Raw genomic sequence first — 27,066 nt, 5'->3', positions numbered from 1 at the left:
TTGAGTGCTGCAAAGGAACCAGCCATGGGCAATGTCAGGGAAGAGTGATTAAGGAAAAGAGAAGAGTCAGTGAAAAGACCCTAAAGCAGGACCTGCTGCGTCATGTTTAGGAGTTAGGGTATGAGTCCAAGGATGGTGAGAAAGCACTGGAGAATTTCAGGGAGAAGATGTCGTATTCTAATCCGTCGTCAATTTCAGGTTCGCTTTCCCCTTCCCTTCTTCTTGTCTTTCATGTAACTAGCTACTGTGAAGCCCGGTGCGATGATGTTTAACTGTAGTATCACTGCCACAATCCCAACTGCAACCTCTGTAAGTTCTCGTGTCACAGAGGCATGCCATGTAAGATCCCAAATCAAATCTCACTTTAAGGTTTCCTGGTATGAACCGTTTTTAAAGGCTTTATTGAGTTTGTTAAAATATCACTTCTGTTTTATGTTTTGGTTTTTTTGGCCCCAAAGCATGTGGGATCTTAACTCCCCAACCAGGGATCAACCCCCTGCATTGGAAGGTGAAGTCTTAACCCCTGGACCACCAGGAAAGTCCTCAGATCTCACTTACTGGCATTCTCGCTTTCTCTCCTTGGCGTGTTAATGATTCCCCTCTCTGGGTTCTCTGATACTGTAGGTTACACCAGGTGACCTTTGAGGTGCCCACCTGCGAGGGGAAGGAGCGACAGAAGGTGTCCCTGATTGGTGACTCCTCGTCCTCGGCAGAGTTCTTCGTCACCGTCGCCGTCTTCGCCTTCCTCTACTCCTTGGCCGCCACTGTCGTTTACATTTTCTTCCAGAACAAGTATCGAGAGAACAACCGGGGTCCACTCATCGTAAGTGGTTTGCTTTATGAAATAATTTTTTCTGTCGTTTCTAATTTCTTTCTTCCAATGCTTAAAGGGCTTACCCGAGTCCTCAGGGCAGGTATTTGAAAAGCAATCACATTCTTTTTCATCCAGATCCCTTAGATCTAAAATGAAAAAATGATGCCTGTCATTCTTTTGTGCCCCTGTACTGAAGAAATATCATTAGACTTGCTAGAAACTCTTCTGAAATAGATGGTTGGAAATCTCATGAGGTCATGGAAATAGTAGTGAGGCTTGCTGCAGATTTATTGGTAATTCCAGTATCATGGAGTTAATCGACCATTTTTTTCTCACTGGTTGTTGAGACAGTGTGACTTGTACTTACTTGAAATGTGTTGTTCCTCTAGGATGTGATAGACTGGTCATAGAGTGGTTTAGTTTGAAGATGTAGCTCTCCGTCTCTGAATTTCAATCTCTCTCTCTCATCTTATCTCTTTCCACCACCAACCCTGGTGGCTCAGATGGTAAAGAATCTGCCTGCCGTGCAGGAAACACCCTGGTTTGATTCCTGGGTCAGAAAGATTGCCTGGGGGAGAACATGGTAATGCAGTCCAGTATTCTGGCCGGAAGAATCCCATAGACAGAGGAGCCTGGCAGACTACAGTCCGTGGGCTCGCAAAGAGTTCAACATGACTGAACCGACTTAGCGTGCACATACCACCAACCCCCGCTACTTCCTGTTTCCTTACACAGTAGTTCAAGGACTCATCTGGGTGAAGCCAAGCTAGCGGGTGAGAGACTATACACACCTAGGGGGATGCAGCAACTCCTGGAGGGGTACATGGTGTAGATAACTTTAAAGAAATGTATTTCTCAGCCTTCACATGTACATTTGCCTAAAATTTATCTTACTGAGAATGCCCTGGTTCAGAAAATATCTTTCTTAATCACCTACTCCCCTTTTATAAAAGAAAATATCCTTTTTTTTAGTTCAGTTCAGTCACTCAGTAGCGTCCAACTCTTTATGACCCCATGGACTGCAGCACGCTAGGCCTCCCTGTCCATCACCAACTCTCAGAGTTTACTCAAACTCAGGCCCATTGAGTCAGTGATGCCATCCAACCATCTCATCCTCTGTCATCCCCTTCTCCTCCCACCTTCAATCTTTCCCAGCATCAGGGTCTTTTCAAATGAGTCAGCTCTTCGCATCAGGTGGCCAAAGTATTGGAGTTTCAGCTTCAGCATCAGTCCTTCCAATGAATATTCAGAACTGATTTCCTTTAGGATGGACTGGTTGAATCTCCTTGCAGTCCAAGGGACTCTCAAGAGTCTTCTCCAACACCACAGTTCAAAAGCATCAATTCTTCAGCACTCAGCTTTCTTTATAGTCCAACTCTCACATCCATACATGACTACTGGAAAAACCATCACCTTGACTAGACAGACCTTTGTTGGCAAAGTAAATCGCTGCTTTTTAATATGCTATCTAGATTGGTCATAACTTTCCTTCCAAGGAGTAAGCGTCTTTTAATTTCATGGCAGCAGTCACGTGATTTTGGAGCCCAAAAAAATAAAGTCTGACACTGTTTCCACTGTTTCCCCATCTATTTTCCATGAAATGATGGGACCAGATGCCATGATCTTCGTTTTCTGAATGTTGAGCTTTGAGCCAACTTTTTCACTCTCCTCTTTCACTTTCATCAAGAGACTCTTTAGTTCTTCTTCACTTTCTGCCATAAGGGTGGTGTCATCTGCATATCTGAGGTTACTGATATTTCTTCTAGCAATCTTGATTCCAGCGTGTGCTTCATCCAGCCCAGCGTTTCTCATGATGTACTCTGCATATAAGTTAAATAAGCAGGGTGATAATATACAGCCTTAACGTACTCCTTTTCCTATTTGGAACCAGTCTGTTGTTCCATGTCCAGTTCTAACTGTTGCTTCCTGACCTGCATACAGATTTCTCAAGAGGCAGGTCAGGTGGTCTGATATTCCCATCTCTTTCAGAATTTTCCATGGTTTATTGTGATCCACACAGTCAAAGGTTTGGCATAGTCAATAAAGCAGAAGTAGATGTTTTTCTGGAATTCTCTTGCTTTTTTGATGATCCAGCAGATGTTAGCAATTTGATTTCTGGTTCCTCTGCCTTGAACATCTGAAGTTCATGTTTCACGGATTGTTGAAGCTTGGCTTGGAGAATTTTGAGCAATGCTTTACTAGCGTGTGAGGTGAGTGTAATTGTGCAGTAGTTTGAGCATTCTTTGGCATTGCCTTTCTTTGGGATTGGAATGAAAACTGACCTTTTCCAGTTCTGTGGCCACTGCTGAGTTTTCCAAATTTGCTAGCATATTGAGTTCAGCACTTGAACAGCATCATCCTTTTAGGATTTGAAATAGCTCAGCTGAAATTCCATCACTGCCACTAGCTTTGTTCATAGTGATGCTTCCTAAGGCCCACTTGACTTCACATTCCAGGATGTTCGGCTCTAGGTGAGGGATCACACCACCATGATTATCTGGGTCATGAAGATCTTTTTTGTACAGTTCTTCTGTGTATTCTTGCCACCTCTTCTTAATATCTTCTGCCTCTGTTAGGTCCATACCTTTTCTGTCCTTTATTGAGCCCATCTTTGCATGAAATATTCCCTTGGTATCTCTAATTTTCTTGAAGAGATCTCTAGTCTTTCCCATTCTATTATTTTCCTCTATTTCTTTGCACTGATCATTGAGGAAGGCTTTCTTATCTCTCCTTGATATTCTTTGGAACTCTTCATTCAAATGGGTATATCTTTCCTTTTCTCCTTTTCTTTTTGCTTCTCTTCCTTTTACAGCTATTTGTAAGGCCTCCTCACACAGCCATTTTGCTTTTTTGCAATTCTTTTTCTTGGGGATGGTCTTGCTCCCTGTCTCCTATACAATGTCACGAACCTCCATCCATAGTTCATCAGGCATAGTTCATAGTTCATATAGAGCTTCTCCATCTTTGGCTTCAAAGAATATAATCAATCTGATTTTGGTGTTGACCATCTGGTAATGTCCACGTGTAGAGTCTTCTCTTGTGTTATTGGAAGAGGGCGTTTGCTATGACCAGTGTGTTCTCTTGGCAGAACTCTATTAGCCTTTGTCCTGCTTCGTTCTGTACTCCAAGGCCAAATTTGCCTGTTACTCCAGGTGTTTCTTGACTTCCTACTTTTGTGTTCCAGTCCCCTATAATGAAGAGGACATCTTTTTTGGGGGTTAGTACTAGAAGATCTTGTAGGTCTTCATAGAACTATTCAACTTCAGTTTCTTCAGCATTACTGGTCAGTGCATAGAATTGGATTACCGTGATACTGAATGCTTTGCATTGGAAATGAACAGAGATCATTCTGTCATTCTTGAGACTGCATCTAAGTACTGCTTTTTGAACTCTTTTTTTGACTATGATGGATACTCCATTTCTTCTAAGGGATTCTTGCCCACGGTAATAGATATAATGGTCATATGAGTTAAATTCACCCATTCCAGTCCATTTTAGTTCTCTGATTCCTAAAATGTCTATGTTTACTCCTACCATCTCCTGTTTGACCACTTCCAATTTGCCTTGATTCATGGACCTAACGTTCCAGGTTCCTATGCAAAATTGCTCTTTACTGCATCGGACCTTACTTCCATCACCAGTCCCGTCCACAACTGGGTGTTGTTTTTGCTTTGGCTCTGTCTCTTCATTCTTTCTGAAGTTATTTCTCCACTGATCTCCAGTAGCATATTGGGCACCTACCGACCTGGAGAATTCATCTTTCTGTACCCTTTTTGCTGTTTCATACTGTTCATGGGGTTCTCAAGGCAAGAATACTGAAGTGGTTTGCCATTCCCTTCTCCAGTGGACCACATTTTGTCAGAACTCTCCACCATGACCCGTCTGTCTTGGGTGGCCCTCCAAGGGATAGCTCATAGTTTCATTGAGTTAGACAAGGCTGTGGTCCATGTGATAGATTGGTAGGTTTCTGTGCTTGTGGTTTTCAGTCTGCCCTCTGATGGAGAAGGATAAGAGGTTTATGGAAGCTTCCTGATGGGAGAGACTGACTGAGGGGGAAACTGGCTCTTGTTCTGATGGGCAGAGCCATACTCAGTAAATCTTTAATCCAATTTTCTTTTGATGGGTGAAGCTGTGTTCCCTCCCTACTATTTTCCTGGGGCCAAACTATGGCGAGGTAGTGAAGATAATGGTGACTCCCTCAAAAGATCCCATGCATGCACTGCTACACTCAGTGCCCCCAACCCTGCAGCAGTCTGCCACCAACCCACACCTCCGCTGGAGACTCCCGGACATTCCTGGCCAAGTCTGGGTCAGTCTCCTGTGGGGTCACTGCTTCTTTCTCCTGGGTCCTGGTGCACAAGGTGCTGTTGTGCCCTCCAAGAGACTATTTCCCAGTCCTGTGTAAGTTCTGGCAGCTCTATGGTGAGGTTAATGGTGACCTCCTCCAAAAAGGGTTGTGCCATACCCAAGACTGCTGCACCCAGAGCCCCTGTCCCTGCAGCAGGGCACTGCCACCCTGCACCTCCACAGGAGACCCTCAAACACAGTTCTGGCTCAGTCTCTGTGGGGTCTCTGGGTCCTGGTGCACACAAGGTTTGTTTGAGCCCTGTGAGCATCTCTGGTGGGAATGGGGTTTGATTCTAAATGTGAATTTGCCCCTCCTGCTGTCTTGCTGGGGCTTCTCCTTTGCCCTTGGATGTGGGGTTTCTCCACATGGCTGATCCAGCAAAGCACAGCCGCTGCTCCTAACCTTGGGTGTGGGGTATCTCCTCACGGCCACCACTCCTGACCTTGGACCTTTTACATCCCAAATTTTACACCCTTCTTTGACATCCCAAATATTTCTACATGGTACATTGTTAGGTTGCAAAACATTGGAGGCACTGAAAAAAAAATGGACAATTTGAAGTTTCGGTGTTGGTATTGACAAAAGTGACTGATTCAAATGCCTAGGTTATGTATCCTTTTGCATGTAAGAAGGTTTCCAATTTTTTCCTTCAATAAAATAGAAAGTCTTAATCTACCGATGAGCTGATAGATCATTAAAAAATAGTTTTTGATGACAGATCACTATGTGATCTGGAACATATTACTCAGAATAAATTCAGAGAAACTAATGGCATCATTATAATAAAACCCCATTCATTCCCATCTACTCATTTATGCCAGCAAGCCTTCTCAACACATCTATACCAACAACAAAAAAAAAATTACGCTGAATCATGTCCTATATTAGAGGTAAATAATATGTCCCTCAAAAATGCATAATCTTAAAAAAATTCATAAACTAGTAGAAGAAAAAATAACCCCATATAATTCTAGTAAAAATTTTACTTTTAAAATTTAATAATTATTAACATTTATAATATGTTTATGTTGTTTTGGATAATTATGTGCATTAATAATATTTTTAGTGATTGCCCAACTCAAAAGAAATTTTGATACTTAAAGCGTTAGGGTTATGGGTAATCAAAAAATAATTTAAATTTAGATATGTATTTTTGTTGCAAAGAAATATAACAGGATGATTGATAAAATCCTTTCCAAGATAAAAAAATAAATAAATGTTATATGAGGCTGTGAATCAGTGTAGGAAGTATAATGGAAATACAAGTTCAAAGAGAAAAAAAAGAAATATAAAATTTCCAACTGTTAAAGAGGTATTTGTTTATTAAAATTTAAATGGGTAATAAAGAGTATCAACTAACAATTTATCTAAAAATGGATACAATAGAGGATATTTTTAAATATCATTATTTATGCCAGAAATTGCATTCTTGCAACTGTTTAGACTTTTAATAAAAAGAAAATTATATGTCAACTTCATACAAATAGGAGTTTTTACAAATTCTTTTAAGGAGTATGTGAGTGAAATTAATTTTACAGATCTCTCATCTATATATTTGGAGAAGGAAATGGCAACCCTCTCCAGTGTTCTTGCCTGGAGAATCCCATGGACAGAGAAGCCTGGTAGGCTGCAGTCCATGGGGTCCCACAGAGTCGGACACAACTGAAGCGACTTGGCGGCAGCAGCATCTATATATTAGCGCTTCCCAGGTGGTACAGTGTTAAAGAATTCATCTGCCAATGCAGGAGACACAGGTTCAATCCTTGGGTCGGGAAGATCCCCTGGAGTAGAAAAAGGCGACCAATTCCAATATTCTTGCCTGGAAAATTCCATGGATAGAAGAACCTAGTAGACTACAGTGCATGGGGTCACAAAAAAGTCAGACACAACTTAGCAACTAAACACCAAGAATCTGTATATTATAAAGACCAAAGCCTTAAAATAAATATGTTTTGAAGGGTCACTGGGAGAAACCCCTATTTGTAAACATCATGATTAACTTTAAAGGACTGGGGGAAAGATCTATAGCACTTCGGTATGTTACTGTGGAAAAAGAAGAGTAAATCAGCAGAACTTGAGCCCCTGGACAAATGTCTCCCTGTACCCAAGTTGGAGCTACTGGTCTTAATGATTTAAAAATATCTGACAGTATCACCCATATTGGGCTTATGCCTCCCTGATGTGCAGGTAGATACACCGAAGAGGTCGAGGTATGTGTGTGTATATGTATGCACCGTAAAACTAACATGCCTGCACCCATTCCTGGATACATGTAGACACTCTCAAAGAATTCTAAAGTCTAAGGAAATACTCTTGACTTCCAGAGAGAAGAAACTGACTCAGCTGGTTTGCCCATAAAGTGGGAAAAGATCTGCTTTGTTATATAAAACTACATTCTCCTCATACGAAGTGATCTTGGTGAAGCCATGCTATTTTATCTCTGTGTAAATAGTCTTTCCCATCAAGCAGGATATAATGAAATCCTGAATTGTGTACTACATTGAGTAGGCTTTGTTTTATTAGATTGTAGAAGAAGGGGAGGAGTGGAGAGATAATTCTAGTAATAAAAAGGAAAAGGCTCCTAGGTGAAACTTCGGTGATATTAAAAAACCAATATGCTCGTTACTTAGCAGATGAAAGTTAATTTAAAAGTTAGCCCAAATCCTAAGAGTCACAGAGACGAAATGAATGTAGACAGTCAGCATGACCATTTGCAGCTGCAAATGGCAAGCCTTTCCATTTCTAATCCCTCCACGACAGGGCCTCACCCTTAACGATGAGTCAGCTGATTAAGGTCAATCCACAGTGTGAGCAGAATCTCAACAGGGTGGTTCATACCTAAGAAAACCTTCAAATACTGAGCTAACAGTAATTGTACTTCTTAAAAAGCCAACCCTATTTATTCAGAAAGATAGTTCCTGATCAATACTCGTTCCTCTCTGATCTTGGTGCTATTTTTTGTTGTTGTTGTTGTTGCTTTGTTTTCTACAAGACACATTTTTTCGCCCTTTATTCTGTAGTTCGGGATTCTCTATAATCCTCTAGGACATGACAGGACACAACATGCATAGAGAAGATTGGTGGAAAGTGATGGGGATGGTGATGGAGTTTATATAACAATACTGTCCACTGGTATTGATTGATATGCTGTTTAAAGTTGATTTAATACTCAAAGCAACCGGTTTGTGTTGTTATCCACTTTTATAGATGAGGAGAGGGAGGCTCGGAGAAGTTACCTAATTAACTCTCCCAGGTCACATCACTAATAGTCAGAGGGTAGTTTGAACCCAGGTCTCCCGAGATCTAGGGTCCAAATTCACAACTACCATGCAAGAGGGTCCAAAATCCTAACAGGCAGTGTGCTACCAATCTAGAGGGGCATAGGTGGGTAAGACAAATTGATCTATACACCTGGACAGCTCCTGTTATTTTCTTGCTCTGGCTGTAGAGGCACCAAACCCTAGACCCCCTAGAATTTTCTGCTCATTTGACTGTCATAAAGGATTTTTACAATTTGCCTTCAGAATCCATGTGGAGTTATAGAATGACTGCCATGATGCAAGGATCACGAGAGTGTTCTGCTGTTTATCTCTGTTGTACATGGAGGCGGTCAGTAATAGGAAACAAGCATTAAAATGCCAAGATCAATGGCTGTTATAAATCAGAGACTTATCAGGACTGATTCCTTTACATTTGCAAGCAGTTGTAAACAATTTCAGGCAGACTGGAGCCAAGTTATCAATGGCTATTTTTTAAGGTATCTTTTTCTACTGAATATGCTTGACAAGATTGTCCACCTTGAAGTGAAAATGAGAATATGAATATCTTTAGAAGAAACATAATTGTTAATGACACAATAGCAAGAAAATCAGACCAAAAGAACCAGCCAGCTACTGTATGTCACTACAGTCAGTGCCTTTGCCTTCTTGTACAGATGAATAAATACCATTCTCGGAAAGCAGAAGTGGCCACCTGAATGGGGCATGATTGTGGAATTGAATTGTCACCTCTGGTTATATCATTTTGTCACGTTTCCTACAGTACAGGTTTAAAGCCAATCTTCTGCCTATATTTCTGAGACAGGATGTTCTGAACCATTTTCAGATCTCACATCAAATAGTGACAATGTGAGGCTTTAGGGTTTCTTTGTTTTTGTTTTTAATATTAATATAAAATCGGTTAAAAAAACAACTTAACCTTACAGGGCTGACAAAGTGCTCTCGGAATGAGCACCTAATAAACACCACCCCACATTTTGGTGAATCCTTGTCACGAGAGATTCGGTTTAATGTTAAGGAAAATCAATATTCACCTGAAGACTGTGAAAAGGGAAGAAGCTGTGTTGTTCAAGGTCTCCTTTTCCCATGAAGGAGACCAGGTTGACCGGAGGTGGTTTACGGAACTAGAAATGTTTGCTGGCATGCAAACCGTGACTCACTTTTGTTTTATGCCTGATGCATTTCTAATGTTTTTATATTTCCCATCAGGCCCTCAAAGAATCCTGAGAGAGAAGTGGCATGATTACAATCAGCCTCATTCTACAGATTCCATTTAACTCCTCTTTATGTAGCACCAGGCATGAGAAAATGAGTCTCTGGGAGATTAGGGACCTTGCCTGTGGTCAGGCAAGTTCATGGCAGAACAAGGACTCAAATTCTTAAGCCAGCGATCCTGAGGGTAGTGACTAAACTGCAGCATTCTGGATTTTAATTCCCCTGCATGACCTACTATTGAAAGCCTGGAACTGTATCTATAGGATGACATTAATAATAATACAAGTCACAGGGCTGCTGTAAGAAAGGAAAGAGTTAATGCCTGCAAAGCTCTCTGCAAAGGGAGAGGCACACCAGTGCGTGATGGATCCCTGGTATCTAACTGCAGCACTGTTGTTAGCCTTCATTTTAATTTTTCTCCTGCCCACTACTAAGTGGTACCTTAGCCTCATGAAGGGGGATTACAAACAACTTCCTTTCATGGCTTGCAGCCCTCACAGTTCTTTCCTCCAGTCCCCCTACCCCAGGCAGTTTCTTCTCCCCCAAGTCTCATAGAATCACACTTGAATTAGGACTATGTCTAAGATGCAACTGCTAGGTTGAGCCATCCAGTTAACCTTTCTGTTTCTGGAACCCCACTCTACCGGATGATTGGAAGGTTTATTTTTTTAAAACCTCCAAACAAAATAAGGTTCTTCTTTGTGGGATTCCCTTGTGGCTCAGCTGGTAAAGAATCCGCCTGAAATGCGGGAGACCCGGGTTCAATCCCCGGGTTGGAAAGATCCCCTGGAGGAAGGAAAAGCTACCCACTTCAGTATTCTGGCCTGGAGAATTCCAAGGGGTCACAGTCAGATATGACTGAATGACTTTCACTTTTTTGTCAAATACAGGCTGAGGGCATCACTGAGAGAACAGGAAGCAAACACAGAGCTGGATGCTCAGAGTATCCAGCACAGGTTCCCACCATCAACTTCAGCTTTCTTGGCCATCATCAGAAATGCAAGTCATAATTACAGTCTCTGAGCTACTCAGAAATTGTGGAGAAACCCCTGTCTCCTCTCCTCTTTTCTCTCCTCCCATTTCCCCTTCCTTTTTTCCTCTTTTCTTCTCTCCTTTCTTCTCTTTCTCTTCTCTCATCATATTAATAATTAATATGTATATTAATTATGCTTCACATCTAAGTGTATTTCACTTAAATATTAATAGTATATCTTCAATAGGCCAAGCACTATGCATATACAGGTGAACTAAAAGCATTCAGTCTGGTGAGGAAAATTGCTTAATAATTATGATTCTTCTACTGATGGCCTCCTAGAAGTTATGTAAATGGGCTCTGGTGACCTAGAGGAGGAAGCATACCTCCATTTAGAAGCCAAGGTACCCCCTCCCAGTTGGGTTGGGCTAATATTAGAGACAATTCCAGATCATCTGATGCTTGTTGAGAGGATAAATGAAGATTGTTTTTGAAGTTCTACTCTAAGAATAATGTATTTGATATAAAAAAGAACAACATCATTTGAAGGCCCCCAAATGTGTAACTTGTTAGGGCTTCCCTGATAGCTCAGTTGGTAAAGAATCCACCTGCAATGCAGGAGACCCCGGTTTGATTCCTGGATTGGGAAGACACCCTGGAGAAGGGAATGGCCACCCACTCCAGTATTCTGGCCTGGAGAATTCCGTGGACTGTATAGTCCTTGGGGTCGCAAAGAGCTGGACATGACTGAGAGACTTTCACTTTCACTATAGCCATCAGAATCTGACACTGGCTTGTGAGATTTATGTGTGCGTGTGTGTGTCTAGTTTCCACTTCTCATTCTTTGAACCAAGAAGTGCTGGCAGTACCAAAAGGCATGGACCTAACCTTAAGTGAACTGCTAACCTCACCTACTGTGTATTTTGCATCACAAATACATTGTTCCAGAATTAGCACCACAGATGAAGGCAGATAAATTAAACCACTTTAAATGTTCCCAGCACACGGTCTACACGTTTGATCCGATTTTACACCCTCAGGTCTTTCCCCCCTTTCTTATGATTAGTGGATTCTTAATTACAATTTAGATGAGGGTTAATTCCCACCGTATTTGGAAATACGCTTCTCCAGTTAACTAGTTAAACGAAGACATGAGCTGTAGTCCAATAGCCTTAAAAAAGGCAGTGAACTGCTAATGGAATTAGAGTGATTATTCAAGAGTCCAGAGCTCTTCCCATCCTGTGTTGGAGCCAGTGACTTCAGAGGGCTAGAGTGTTTGTCCAAACCCTGTCCTTTTTTGTCAGATTTCCTTGCATTCCAGGGAGCTCATCACTCACTTGGGAAAATCAGGACCTAGTGGAAATTTGACAAAGCCCCAAATGTGTCTTTCCACTGTGCTTCTTTTTTTATGTTTAAAACAACATGGAGTGGGAACTGTGTCTGCTCCGTGGCCCAGGATACCCAGAGGAAACTGCACAGTTGGTCTTCTGTGTCCCCTCTCTTGGCTGCCCCCAACACACTCACATAGACACACACAGAATCTAAACATCACAATGTTGTAGCCTTTTTCTCCAAGCTCTGCCTTCTGTCTAGCTGACATACTGGAAAGGAAAATTGTGCCAATGCCCAATGCTTTAACCAATTTTAGATGTTACCTCTGAAAGAATGCTTGTATTTTCCCAGAAGACCTCAGGTGCTTTTATACTGCTCCTGAATCCATCTCTAACTGTGACATTAGGGCCAGTTTAAATGTTTCCAGGCAGCTCAGGGCACTAAGTTTAAACTCAGGGCTACAAATCATTTCAGCAAGACTCCCAAAATCAGGAAGAAAGGGGGCTAAGATATTTCCCTATTCATATGAGAGCTGTCTACATTAAAAAAAAAAAAAGTTTTTCTTGTTCTAGTTTTCCTGCTAGTATGCTCAGATATTACTTGGTTTTAGTTTTTTGTTTTTCCAATCAGGCCAAAGTTCATGTGGTTTTTCCTTTTTTGATTACAAGACAAAGCTCTTCCTTGGATTCAAGAGTACTGATTATGGCTACCTAGGTCCTGCTGGGTCCCAGGCACTAAGAACACAGTGCAGAGGAAGACTTAGCTCCTGGCCTCAAGCTCCCTGATTAATCCTATTACCCTTCTCATGGAAAGACAGTAGGGGACCAGCAGTTACGAACTCAGGCTCTGTACTGAGACTGCTTGTGTCCTCATCTCAGCACCACCGTCTGTCACCTGTGTGATTTTGGATGCGTTATAGAACCTCTCTGTACCTGCCTTTCTTCACCTGTGAAATACAGATAACTTGGTTCCCAGCCTGTAAAGTCGTTGATCAGATTAAAGGCATGATTGCATACAAAGCAGTTAGGACAAGATCAGGCGCTCATAAATCAAGCCATTATTTTCATCATCTACCCTGGTGTCCCTACTGTGTTTTCTGTGTAGCTAGAGTTCATTACATCTCAGTGGACTGATTGGCTGAAAAACAAGTGATGAGTACAAACTCCACTATCACCTTGAGAAATGCTTTGGAAGGCTTCTTGTTGCACTGTTGACATCAAATGCACTTCTGTATTGTTTTTTTGCTCTTTAGAGCCTCCGGCTTCAGCATGAGCTGCTGTCATTAGAGACAGATGCAGTAAGCCCTGAGATGGGTCACTGTCATTGCTCAGTTGCCCCTCCCTTCAGCTCTCCCCCCACACCCTGCCCCCCAGCACTCAGATCTCATATTTTAGGGAAAGAAGGGAAAGAACACAGTTCCATTAAACAAACCAGGCTCCAGAGAACAGGTGCTTGAATCCCTTATCAGCTGGCAAGTCTGAAAATAGCAGAGTGTGAAGAGCACAATAGTGTAACAGGAAGAAACTTGGAAAATTTGATTGTTTGGGAGCATCCAACTGAAAAACTAGGTTCAGACTTTTACCCTCCTCCTATCAGTTTTGGAAAGTGGTAAAATATTGCCCACCTCACCCCGCCCCCATGATGGCAAAAATATCCTACTCTTTGCTAAGTTTATTTTTTTGATTCTAGAACGAGCAGACTCTCACACATGCAGCTCTGGATTCACTGGGGCTTTCAACAGTTCAAGAATGTCTTGTACTAATACCCACAGTTCATTAAACTTTCAAATAATTGGCACAAAGTCCAGAGCTTGATTTTTTTTGCAGCCCTTTTAGCCCTTTCTCTCAGCTGGGCATCTTCATTTCCATTGCTTATTAGCAGGACTCTAATCAAAGGCTCTGTGCTTCAAAAGTGCTCCAAATTTGCCCTGGGAACACAAAGGATGTGATTCAAGGTAAAATTGGCTTGGATCCCTTATGAGGGACATGATAAATTGAAAATACCTGAGAGCTTGGCTAAGCTGTGAGTCCCGCTTCCCTCAAACACCTACTTATCTGATTTGTGCAACTAAGAATCCATCTCCATTTATTCTGAAATGTCCAAGAAACAGCTAATTGATCCATATACTATTTCAACAACAGCTCAGCCTGTACTACAGTAAGTTTTATTTATGACCCAGTGGGTCCACTACACAATTGACCAGCCACACCTATAGGCAGAAAAGTATGTAAATAATGACAATCCAGAAATTACGAGACCAAAAAAAAAAATTATTATGATGGAAAAAGAACTTAGAAAAATTGCAGTTTAGGCGAGGGAGATGAAGGCTAAAATGCCACTATATGAGCTGCCACTTACTCCTGAGCACTTTCCAGAGGCCAGAAATTAAATAATATAGTAGTTACCTTGTTTAATTCACCAAACGCTTTTAAGGCAGGTATTACTGTGCCCGTTTTACAGATGCTGGATCGTATTTACAGAGGTTAAGTAACTTATACCATGATGCACAGTGAGGCTTCAGAGACACACTCCTGACAATGGTACGCTGCTACCACCCTGGTTTTACCTGAAAGTAAGAAAATGAACATCCAAAAAAACCTATCAGCCTGTTCAGCATCCACTATATTCAAAATCTGCGGGGACTGTAGTGACATGAAATACTCAAGCCTTCATTGTGGTGGAACTGACAGTCAAGTCAGTAAGACAGGACAAAGATGCACCATGATAAAAGCACGAGAGAAGTGTGTTTTACTATTGCCAGTGATAGAGACATCATGTAGGAATCAATGGGAAAGAACAAGTGCTGTTTATTGGCTTGAATGATCGCAAAAGGCTTATGGAGTCCGTGAGACTTGACAAAGAATAGAGACTAGCTGGATGGAAGGGAGGATTTTTTGACTAGGGGAATGGCTTGAGCAAGAATGTAAGGATAAATAATATGATAGTAGACAGTTTTGTTGGCCTTCCAGCTTCCTTTGTTAACTCATACAGCCCTACTGAACTGTCAATCATGGTGCCTCTGCTGATAACATAAAATGGTCAGGGGACTCAACCCAGGCAGTCAGAGTCTCCTCTGGGATTTATCTGTTAAATCCAAGAGGATTATCTGTTAAATTCTGTTAATTTATCTGTTAAATTCTTCCTCTGGACTTGCTAGGCAAAAAAGATGTGAGTCTAGTTGATAGTGGTCACATTGCCCACAGTGTGGAAGAAATGTATGAAAAGAATAAAATTGAGTAGAGATAAGCAGATCCTAGATATGGAGAGAAAGAAAGGTGGAGAGAGACAGAGTGACCAGACCAAAAAAAAAAAGAAGAACACCTGGATTTAGCCATACCTGAAGCCATCACACTCTAGAATTTGCCTTTGTGCTTGCTAGTTTTGGATTTTTCATACTTGCCAATGAAATAATCTTGACTTATACATAATTTCTACATCCTCTATTAAAATAAAAAATGTTTTAAGAACCTGTATGTCAAAGATATTGACTAAGATTAAACAACAAATGTCTAGTATGATGGTTAGGTGCTAAGCACATAGTAAATGCTTAAAAATAGTTTGTTTATTCATAGGACCAAGAAAGAATAATATAGAATAACTCTGACAGTACTTTGATATTCATCATTATCTAACTCATTATTTCTATTTGTAATGGTTGCATAATATTCCATTATCTGGAGATAATATGAACTATTTAACCTCTTATTGTTGGATTTTGAATTATTCATGGCTTTGAATTTTTCCTCTCTCTTAAGCAATGCTGTGATAATCAGGTGTGATTGATTGTACTTCAATCTTGACATGTATTTTAAATCATTTCTTTAGGATAAAAACCCAGAAATGGATTGTTTTCCTGACCTCTATGGCTAAAGTTTCTATATTTTAAGTCCATATAAAATATATCCCTAAGAACCTCTGATCTGAATGAAAATTTTAAATTCCAGATTTTAATTTTGCCATAGACCCAGCAGTCTCATGCTGTTGGAGAAGAGCTCTCCCAAAAAGATCTACAAAGAGAATACTCTCTTCTAAAAAAATAAATCAAAGAACAATTTGCCCGAAGGAGGCTGCCACTGAAATATTTGCTTTGAAAGTTGGGATACTAAAGGAACAGCAAAAATTCAATTCAAGCCAAATGTAAGTATGCAGAAGCTCAGACTTTAATTACTGGGGAGAATCCCCACGATGGCCATTAACCTGCATGACAGTGTAAGCCTGGCACCGGAGCTGGGCTCTGCGTACCGTTCACTTTGGCAGTCTCCTTTCTCACTGAGGCTCAGTAAGTGAAATTTAAGATCATTAATTGCTCCTCTGGCCACAGATGGAAGAAGAAAACAAACATACAGAAGTCACATGTAATGATTTTTTAAAATAATGAAATGCTTTATAGTTTTATCTTGGCATGTCTCTTATGCCTGCAGTTCTGTGTGTGGCAAGACAGCAGATGGTCGGGGAGCAGGAGGATCAGCAGGCGTGTGTGTCCATCCCTGCCGGCTGCAGTCCCTCCCAAGAGTTCCTGCATAAATCTGGTGCCTTCTTTCAAACCCCAGTTAAGCTGTATCCCACAGCCTTCCTTCCCTTTTTTCCCCCCTACCCATTCTGTAAATTGTTGACTCAGGATTGAAAAAAAACAAGGCCAAACTATATGGGATTCATGTCCCTGGTTAGAAGATCTTGCTGCTGAAAATTCTATTCTGAGCTTTACGAAACCCTCAGATCAAGAGGACTGGCAGAGTTATAGGGAACAGGTGGTGGGGGAGGGGGTTAGGTGAAGGGCGATTTGTATTAGGTGATATTTGTGGAGAGTCTCCATAAAGTGGTCCTCTACCTCCTGACTTCTGTTTTTCCAACCATCACTCCAAACACAGCTGTGTTGATGCCATGGGCCATCTCTGGCTCATAGAAAGACTGTCTTCTCACTCCAGCATTCAAGACCCTCCTAAACCATGACCCTTCACCTATTCTCCAAAACCATCTCCTACCATTCCATATACCCCATGATTTTGCCAGACTGGACGACTCACCATTCCCTAAACATGCTGTTTACAGGCTTATTTCTGAACAATTAGTGAAAACTTGCCACCTTGAAGGTTCTCCTCTCCTCTTCCATCTCAGTGTATCAAAATCTGACTCATCCTCAAAGATCTGGCTCCAAAACACTCAGTTCCCTGCAGTATTTCTTCATCGTTCCCATCCTTCCTCCAGCAGGTATCTGAGTTCTCCTTCCTCACACCTCCATACTTTTATGTGAAATCTTTGTATGGAAAGCATTATTGCTTCGTATTTGACTTAGATGTTGTTTTGTCAAATTCCACGACTAAACATCAAATATCTGAAGGGCATGGGCTATTTCTAACATAGCTGTGGTTCTCTAAAGTTGGTATGAAAGTGAGATTAATGATCTTGCAAGTTGGTCCTCAAGAATAGGATCTATTGTGTGCATTATTTCAATACGTATTTGTTGAGAATCACTACTGTGTGCCAGGAATTGTAGTTAGTAGTGGCTGCATACAGAAAATATGTATTTCAAGAGAAACGCAGGAAGAACTGCCAGAAATATGGAATATGCAGTATTGAGATCGGAGTCTCTAGATATTGGAGGTATCCATTGGGACTGTTTTACATTTCAACAGAATTTCAGAAATCACAATAAGCATCATTGCTACTAAGACAGCCCCTCAGCTTAGAAGAAACTGAGCTAGCTGTTTCAAAATATTGGACCCTTGCTCTTCTCAGATTCCACCTACAACATGAATACTACAATGTACAGGAAGTCTGCCCAACCAAAGCATCTTAAGGTATCTCTGCCATTTATTTTCCTCTGATTAGGCATTTTGTAATGGAATCAAAATATTGTACACTAGCATCTCTATTATCTTGCTCCTTTCTGAAAATGTTAGATTTAGCCTTAATTCGTATCATTCACTTAAAAGCAGTATTTATCATTGTGTGTCATCAAGGCAAATTCAAATTTATCAACATTTGAAGCATCCTTTCTGCCACTGGTTACCAATGCCTATCTGCTTTGTGCTTGTGGGGGATTATTTGGGAAATGTGTAATCAGAAAACTAAAGAATTGCTCTTGAATAATAGCGATACTCTTAAAGAGTCAGATGCAAAGTTTCTCCACAAGAAGTAGAGAACTGGTGATATTCTATCTTCAGAATTCAAATCATTTCCAAATGCTTATAAAATAAAAGAAGTGTCTTGTCTGTTATACCTAACAAAATAAAGCTAATTCACCAAGACTTTTAATCTTGCTGATTTTAAAGTAATTTGGTGATAGAATATATATGAAAGGATTACTGGGGTCAGTGGAAATTAAGTCAGTTTATTTCTCTGAAACAAATGAAATTCCCTGGAAGAGAACTTTTCCCTGGCTGGACAGGGAGACCCTGTCCACATCTCTGATCCCAGGACAATGCCACATTTTCAGTTGTACACTTCTGTGTAAGTTTCCTATGCTTCTTGAAGGTAGGACTGAGTTTGTTATCTCTGAAGAACCAGCATTAACTGGGACAGAGCAGGAATTTAGTAAATGCTTATTAAAGGAATGAACTCCCAGCTCTGATGTGTGTTTTCATGGTCCTTTAACTAGGATGCCAACCCCCATATCCACTTGTCTGTCACTTAAAGGCAACCATACATCTATCTGAAAGTTCTCTGTGTTACTGTAGGTCCTGGGTTAGCAGAACAAATGGCTCTTTCATCGTAATTCAAGTCTGTAAGTCTTTCCAGTTGGTGTTTTTTCTACTTGCTGAACCAAATCACTCCAACAGGCCTTCGCTTTCATCAGAATTCCATTTCTAACTATGCTTTCTTTGTATGTGCTCTTAACTGCCTCATTGCTCTGAGATTATTCAGCCTTCTCTCCTGTCGTGCACATTGTTCTTGCAACAAAGATTAGTGCCTGCTGACTTTGAGTAAAGCATTGTGCTGGCACCATCACCTAAGCCTATGTCTCTCCATTCTCCTTTGGCCTCTCAGTTAATAGTTTATCTCTCCAAAACAGAAATACTTTCCTTCCCTAAAGCTCTTGAATTAGGGAAAGAGGTCACAAATTAAATGCTACCTCATCACTCTTGTTTAGACTCACAGAATCCAATTGGTTTGTGACAGTGGAAAATAAGAACACATTTTTCCCATCTAAAAATGAACAACAGCTAAGTAGAAGTGAAGGGATAGATTTAAATTAGAAAGACTATATTAAATCAGCCTAAATCAAAGCCGATTTGACTCCAGGAACTGTATGCATGAAAGGTGTAATTATAAAAATTTGATATTCTGCTGCCTTTATGCATATTCAGTTTATGAACTTAGACCTCCAGAAACCTCCTAGGACTGCTTCCCCATTTTTAATAAATATTGAGGATGAGGCACTTCCTGAAGGAATTAAAGGAAGGAGGAGGGTTTTTTTTTAAGCTTAGCAGCAACATTAAAACAAAAAACAGCAGCTCTTCTGCTGGGTTTTGTATATGCTTTAAGAATGCTATGAATAAAATGACCCTTTGGGGAGTCAGCAAAAACTGATGATTTGCCCACTAGGTGGACAACTGATTCCTCTGGGTGGGGGAGTAGAATGTTATTAATTGCAGTTTCTAAATAGCATCAGTGGCTCTCGTTAGAGTCACTGGGAATATTTACGCTGGGAGAAGGGAGAGGTTTCAGAAAATTCCTAGAGATTTGTTAGCCAAAAGTCCATGGCTACCAGCTGGATCCTGTTCTGGTCCATGGGCACCATAATGGTCAACTAGGAGAGAGCTAGGAGCTTGCTCTGAGTGACCAAGTCCTAATGCCCATTTATTCTCTGTGGCTGCCATCTTCAGAACTCTGCTCCATCACTGTTTTTAAATTTATTTTTATATGATATTCAATTATAGTTGATTTACAATATTGTGTTAGTTTCAGCCGTATAGCAAAGTGATTCAGTCAAACATATACATATATCCAATCTTTTCCACAGAGAAGGCAATGGCACCCTACTCCAGTACTCTTGCCTGGAAAATCCCATGGATGGAGGAGCCTGGTAGGCTGTAGTCCACGGGGTCTCTAAGAGTCGGACACAACTGAGCGACTTCACTTTCACTTTTCACTTTCCTGCATTGGAGAAGGAAATGGCAACCCACTCCAGTATTCTTGCCTGGAGAATCCCAGGGATGGGGGAGCCTGGAGGGCTGCTGTCTATGGGGTCACACAGAGTCAGACATGACTGAAGTGACTTAGCAGTAGCAGTAGCTATCTTTTCCAGATCCTTTTTCCATGCAAGTTATTATAGAATGTTGAGTAGAGTTCCCTGTGCTATACAATAGGAACTTATTTATTGTTTGATGTATAGTAGTATGTATATTTTTGGAGAAGGCAATGGCACCCCACTCCAGTACTCTTGCCTGGAAAATCCCATGGACAGAGGAGCCTGGTAGGCTGCAGTCCATGGGGTCGCTAAGAGTCAGACACAACTGAGTGACTTCACTTTCACTTTTCACTTTCATGCATTGGAGAAGGAAATGGCAACCCACTCCAGTGTTCTTGCCTGGAGAATCCCAGGGATGGCGGAGCCTGGTGGGCTGCCGTCTATGGGGTCACACAGAGTCGGACACGACTGAAGCGATAGCAGCAGCAACAGCAGTATGTATATTTTAATCCCAAACTCCTAGTTTTCCTTCCCTATCACCTTTTTCCTTTGGTAACTGTAGGTTTGTTTTTGAAGTCTGTGAGACTGTTTCTATTTCATAAATAAATTCATTCATATCATGTTTTTTATTTCATATATAAGTGATATCATATGATATTTGTCTTTCTCCAAATTATTTATGGTAATCCCTACGTGCATCATGTTGCTGCAAATGGCATTATTTCATTCTTTTTATGCTGAGTAATATTCTGTTGTTGGAGAAGTAAGGAAGGAAGAAAGGAGAAGGAAGTGGCAACCCACTCCAGTATTCTTGCCTGGAGAATCCCATGGACAGAAGAGCCTGGTGGGCCCCAGTCCATAGGGTCTCAAAGAGCCAGACACTACTAAAGCGACTTAGCACAAATGCAGTATTCCATTGTATATATGTACCACACCTTCTTTATCCATCTATATGATGATGGATATTTAGATTGCTTCCATGTTTTGTCTGTTGTAAACAGTACTGCAGTGAACACTGAGGTGCATGTATCTTTTCGAAGTATGGTTTTCTCCAGAGGTATGCCAAAGAGTGGGATTGCTGGCTCATATGGTAGCTCTATTTTTAAATTTTAAGAAATCTCCGTACTGCTCTCCATAGTGGCTGCACCAGTTTACATTCCCACCAACAGTGTAGGAGGGTTCCATTTTCCCGACACCCTCTCCAGCATTGTAGATTTTTTGATGGTGGCCATTCTGACCAGTGTGAGATGATATCTCACTGCAGTTTTGAAATCACAAAACTGTTCTTAAGGAAGGGTGTCAGGACAGTTGATAGGCTGACTTTTTGACATTTCTTCCCCACCCCAAAAATCAAAATTAATGCTGTGAACCTCTCAATTCCATTAATCTTTAAGGATATAAAGATTAGATTAAGACTAGATATAGTCTTAACGAGTCCTGTGAGCAGCTTTGAAATCACTGCGTTCTGTGCCCTCTGTCTTAACAATAGAGGCTCAGAGATGTTGTCACTTGCCAGGAGTCACATAGCTTGTTCTGGAAAGCTCCACTGTTGTTCAGTATGTCCAAGTCCATGAAAACAAGTCAACATATGGATCAAGCTTGTCTTGCAGATCAGCTGTGCTGTCCCATTATTACATGTCTGTCTGGGTGAGGGCAGAGGCTGTGTGAAAGGAATATGTGGGTTGTACTGTAATTTTTTTTTTTTTTGGTCCTCATTTACATCAAAACAATCACCAACTAGGGGGACAAATGCCTCAACCAAAGTTGGGACAGATTTAACTGTATTTTGCAAAGAACATTTACTTCCAGGATGCAATTGGTTTCAAGCTGCCAGGTGGGTGCGCCAGTTAATAAAGTCATTAGTTGAATGTCAGGGCTTTTTTTCCCCTTCTTGGAATCTGGGTTCTTTTCTTTCCCTGCTGTGGCTGATGAAATCTAAAATATTTATATGGCTTTATAATGACTATTTAGCATTTAATGCACCTGATATTTGCTCAAGTGCTTGACAATCAACATTTATTAACAGGAAAATAACTGCTTGAAGATCTGCCCTGTGACATTTAGGGAGCCAGTCCCTTTGGGGCTACATAAGGTGCTTCTGGGGATAGTGTTGATGCTGCTGATTGAGTGAAATACATCGGTCAAATTCTGCCTAAGGTCTCGTACCTAAACACTGTCTAGCTTACTAGACTTCATTCTGAGAATCCTGAAGGGTATTGTGGTGTTATGCATTCTGCTCACTCATCAAGCCCTTATTATAGATTGAAGGGGTGTTGAGGATGAAAAATTATTAAGACTCTGCCCAAGACTGAGTTAGGTACCACTGCCATTTAGGACTAGGCTTAATGAAATGAGTGATTCTCAAAGGTAGGGGCTGGGGTGGGAGGGGACAAGGAGGCTAAAGGGGGTATGAAATCTGGCAATGTCTGACGGTATTTTTAGTTGTCACTATTGGAAGGGGTGCTCCCAGCGTCTAGCAGTTGAGGGCCCGGGGGAACATCCTAGAATGCACAAGACACTGTGACACAACTAAGAATTATCTGGTCCCAAATGTCAATAGTGCCAAGGTAGAGGAACCCTGTGGTGAGCCTCCTATCTCCGGTTTGTAATAGTTCAGTTACATATCAAATATATCAGTCTCCTTCATCATATTGTACGAACTCTGACGGCAGAAACCGCTTCTTATTTTTCACTGTATCCCAGCACCTGGCATGTGTAAACCAGAACTCTGTATGTAGTGTTGAGTGAGTTAACAGAAACAGTATCCTATTCCTAAAAAACAGCCTATGATCTCAGAAGTGGAGATCAGTAAACAGACAATTCAGGGATACAATGTGTCTGATCTTCAAAGTAGTCAGATAAGAGAGCTATTTGGTGCGACCTTACAAGTTATCCTCCAAGCAGGTACACTTTTGAGAATGGAAGGGAACACCTTCAAATATTTCAGGCAGGGTGACAGGTGAAACTCTTCATCAGGCCTACCCTACAACATCTGGCACCTTCACGGGAAAATCTAGCTGCAGCCCACGTGTACTGAGAACCCACCAGGAGGCAGATACTGATGCTTCACAGAATCTGCAACCACACACCTAAGTGAGGGATGCAACCCATGGAAGATGTTGTGAGTTGCTGGAGAGGTTTACATTGCATGTCACACAAGAAAAAGTTAATACAAATAAATAAATAAAATCTTTACCAGAGGCTTGGTCTTCATTCCAGGCCCCCATTTCTTGCTCACCCTCCACTGGGTGCTCTGAGTCCAGCACCTGTCTCATACATTTCTTGAACCTCCCCTACCAGCCACCCCAGCCTTCCATGATCCCCCTGGTCTCCTTTTTATCACAAACATGTAGCTGTCTCTCAGCTTGCATCTGCACACCCATTAGTCTTGCTCAGTCACCGAGGGGTCCTCTCTGCAGAGGAAACCATTGGAGGTCATAAATAAAAGTAACCTTTCCTGTTGTGGGAGGGGGGAGAGAAATTAGGAGGTTGGGATTAACATACACCCAGTACTATATAAAATAGATAATCAACAAGGACCTATTGTATAGCACAGGGAACTCTGCTCAGTACTCTGAAATAGCCTATATGGAGGGCTTCCTTTGTGACTCAGGTGGTAAAGAATCTGCCTACAATGCAGGAGACATGGGTTTGATCCCTGGGTAAGGAAGATCCCCAGGAGAAGGGAATGGCAACCCACTCCAGTATTCTTGCCTGGAGAACTCCATGTACAGAGGAGCTTGGTAGGCTACAGTCCATGGGGTTGCAAAGAGCTGGACATGACTGAGCAACTAATACAGACATACACACAGCCTATATGGGGAAAGAATCTGAAAAAAGTAGATATGTGTATATGCATAACTGAATCAAGTGGCTGAACACCCAAAACAAACACGGCATTGTTAATCAACTATAATATAAAATGATTTTTTTTTTAAGTAACTTTTCCCAGATAAGATGTGGTTCTCATGGCTCCAAGATACAGTTGGGGTTTCTGCCATATTGTGATTATGGACAGAAGGGCAAGGTTAACACTAGCTAGGATTGAGGTGGTTGGGGGCGGGAGCTTTAGAGAAGATACAGAGTTCAAAAGACCCCCTGGAGTAGGAAATGAAAACCCACTGTTCTTACCTGGGAAATTCCATGGACAGAGGAGCCTGGCAGGCTACAGTCCATGGGTTCGCAAAAGAGTGGGACATGACTTAGCGGCTAAACAACAACAATAGTGTTCATACAGACTCTGTTGTCAGTTTAATCAAAGAAAATTTAATCATCAGACCGACATGACAAAAGATCTGGGCCTCCTGCTTTCTGGGTGAGTAGAGTTACCTTGAGCCGTAAGCATTCTTTGTTGAGAGATCAGGAAGATCTTACATAGAAACTTGCTAAAGAGTCAAGTAAGTAATGAGTTTAGATTGCGATTTCTTAAAGCTTAAGCTTTGAAAGAAAGACGCTGAGGCTTCCCATTAAATTTTTATTTTGGTTTTATACTAAACTCTGGTTCAATAAAAACGAATTGTTTATAATTTTTGGTGCAGTAATTATGAAAGTGAACACCTACTTTATTATGATCCAAAGTGTCATAATAAATACCAGAGCAAATATTAGGGACAATAAAGTTACTATCTTTGGGACATCCTGGCAGTCAAGTGGCTGAGACTTCACCTTCCAATACAGGGAGTGCATGTTCGACCCTTGGTTGGAGAACTAAGATCCCACATGCCTCACAGCCAAAAACCAAAGTGTAAAACAGAAACAATGTTATAATAAATTCAATTAAAAAAAAAACACAACTTTAAAAATGGTCCACATCCAAAAAACAAACAAAAAAAAAATCTTAAAAGAAAAAGTTACTATCGTTAACTTTAGGTGAAATCACTTCCTTTATTCCATCTGATATATGACTGTGGTAGAGAAATCCCTACCTGAGACTGTAATGCACTGCCTCTTCCTGCCTTAGATTAAAAAGATTCTCTTTGACACAAAATCAACAGCAGCTATCATCCTTGTACAGATTTAGAGATTTCACAACTTTGTATCAGGTGGACCTTTCACAATAAAATGTTACTGGCAGTTGATATCCTCTGTTCCAGTTGGCTTTCCTGAGTACATGAAACAAACACCAACTGGCAATTTGTATAAAGATAAGGGAATTGGTGCTAATTTTAGAAAGTTCTTGGCCATTTCTCTCACCCAAAATTAGGAAGGGAATTCTCAGTTGAAATGACTTTCCAAGTTTCAAAAAGCAGCTGTCTGATTTTCTTAAAACTGTGCTATCATTATGCCCAACAGTATGTCAGGCCAGATCGTAGTATTCCATGCATAGAAAACATGGTATGTAAATTTTCTTAGCAATCATTAATAAACATATTGACCAAGACAGTGGTGCGCTTCAGAAACCTGTGACCAGTTGGCACTTTCCCTCTGTCCCTAACCAATACCCTTTTTTTAGAGAGTCAAACTGGATGAGCCAGGTTTTAATCTCTAGTCTAAAGTGTCAAGTGGCAAATATCACCAGACAGGCTCACTGGTGGGGAACTAAATGTAAGGTGTAGTGATGCAAAGACTGGGTGAATCCGGGCCTGTTGGCAACGTGTAAGACAGATGGCTATGCAAATAGGATTCTCACACTCAGTTGTAAGGTAAACTGTGAACCAGGGAGCAGCAGGTGGCTGGGGAAACGGCAGTGCTTAAATGCTGTCTGGATGTTTACATTTAGCTCTTAGAAGCTGAAATCTTCCTAATTGAATTCAACAAACAGTTATTGGGAAATCGTTATGTGCAAAACATTGTGCTAGGTTCTGAGAAAGTTGAAGTATAGAGAATCCTGGCTTTAAGGCTCTTTGGTTCACTCTGCCAAGGGCTCTGATAAGAAGAAAGTAAATGAGGGAAAAGCAATGGAGAAGAAAGAACAAACAAGGGATTGACTTCAACCAGACAAACTTGGGAAGTTGTCTTTGAGAAGTGGGTCAAAGCAAGGAACAATGGTTGGTTTCCATGAGTGAATACAATGGGAAGCTTCTTCCGTGAGGAGACAAGTGGAGTGAGGGAGCAGACACAGAAAAGAGCAGCCAGGAGTGTGTACGTGTGAGGGTGAGTATATTTAAAAGTGTGGGTTAGTAGGACATGAGGTTATGAGAAGTGGGACGAGCCTTATTGTGGAGCCTAGATTTACAGTCTATAAAAGAACCTCCCCCTCCCTAACTCCCCCAGACATAGAATGAATTCTCATACACTTATCTGTGCAATTGAAAGTTTTCAGCTGGAGAAAGGGATTAGCAAACCTGTGTTTTTAAAAGTTTATGTAGGTAATTTCCTGGTGGTCCAATGTTTGGGACTCCATGCTTTCAATAGCAAGTTCCTAGGTTCAATCCCTGGTCAGGGAACTAATATCCCACACGCCATGCAGGAAGGCCAAAAAAAATAAATAAATAAAAGTTAAAAATTTGTAAAGAAAAAAAAAATAGTTTGTTAACAATTGAATAGCAATAAGAGTCTAAACATAACATCAACTCTTTCCTGAGCAACTTTTCTTGAGTACCAGACCTAAAATTAAGGGCTTCACATGCATGACTCACTTAAAGCTCACAGAAATCCTGAGCTAAGTGTTTTTATTCCCATGTCGAGAGAGACCCAAGGGTAGTAATGTGGCAGGTGAATGGCTGAGCCAGGAGTGAAACCAGGTCTGTCTGATCCAGGGCCTGGGCTGGCAGTCCCCAACCCCATACCATCTAAGGAAGCCAGGAGGATTGGTTAAGGAGGAGGAGCTTAAGAAGGCTTCCCCATGTAACAGGAAATTCTGCCTTCAGCCAAGCTGATACCTGCAGATGGAGAAATAGGTTTAGGGAAAGAGACTTGAAATTCAAGGTATGACCTTACAAACTCCCTTATTTTAAGGATAAACAAGAAAAGGGTTCTCAAAGAGAACTCTCAAGAACTTAAGGTAACAGAACTGACCATCCGAAGATCTCCCAT

At 41.2% G+C, this 27,066-nt stretch overlaps 1 protein-coding gene across 3 annotated transcripts in view; it reads left to right on the top strand.

Moving 5' to 3' along the window:
- The window catches only part of SYNPR (synaptoporin), a 300,659-nt gene that overhangs the window by 243,711 nt on the left and 29,882 nt on the right, over positions 1-27,066 (top strand). For all 3 annotated transcript variants that reach the window (XM_070776386.1, XM_019985147.2, XM_019985148.2), the window contains one exon: positions 625-823. In XM_070776386.1, the coding sequence (XP_070632487.1) occupies positions 625-823 (199 nt within the window). The remainder of the gene's footprint in view (positions 1-624; positions 824-27,066) is intronic.

Source organism: Bos indicus, chromosome 22 (assembly GCF_029378745.1).
Source record: "Bos indicus isolate NIAB-ARS_2022 breed Sahiwal x Tharparkar chromosome 22, NIAB-ARS_B.indTharparkar_mat_pri_1.0, whole genome shotgun sequence".
NCBI classification, from domain to species: Eukaryota; Metazoa; Chordata; class Mammalia; order Artiodactyla; family Bovidae; genus Bos; species Bos indicus.
The sequence above is the reverse complement of the archived record's forward strand: the minus strand, read 5'-3'. Positions and strand labels throughout refer to the sequence as shown.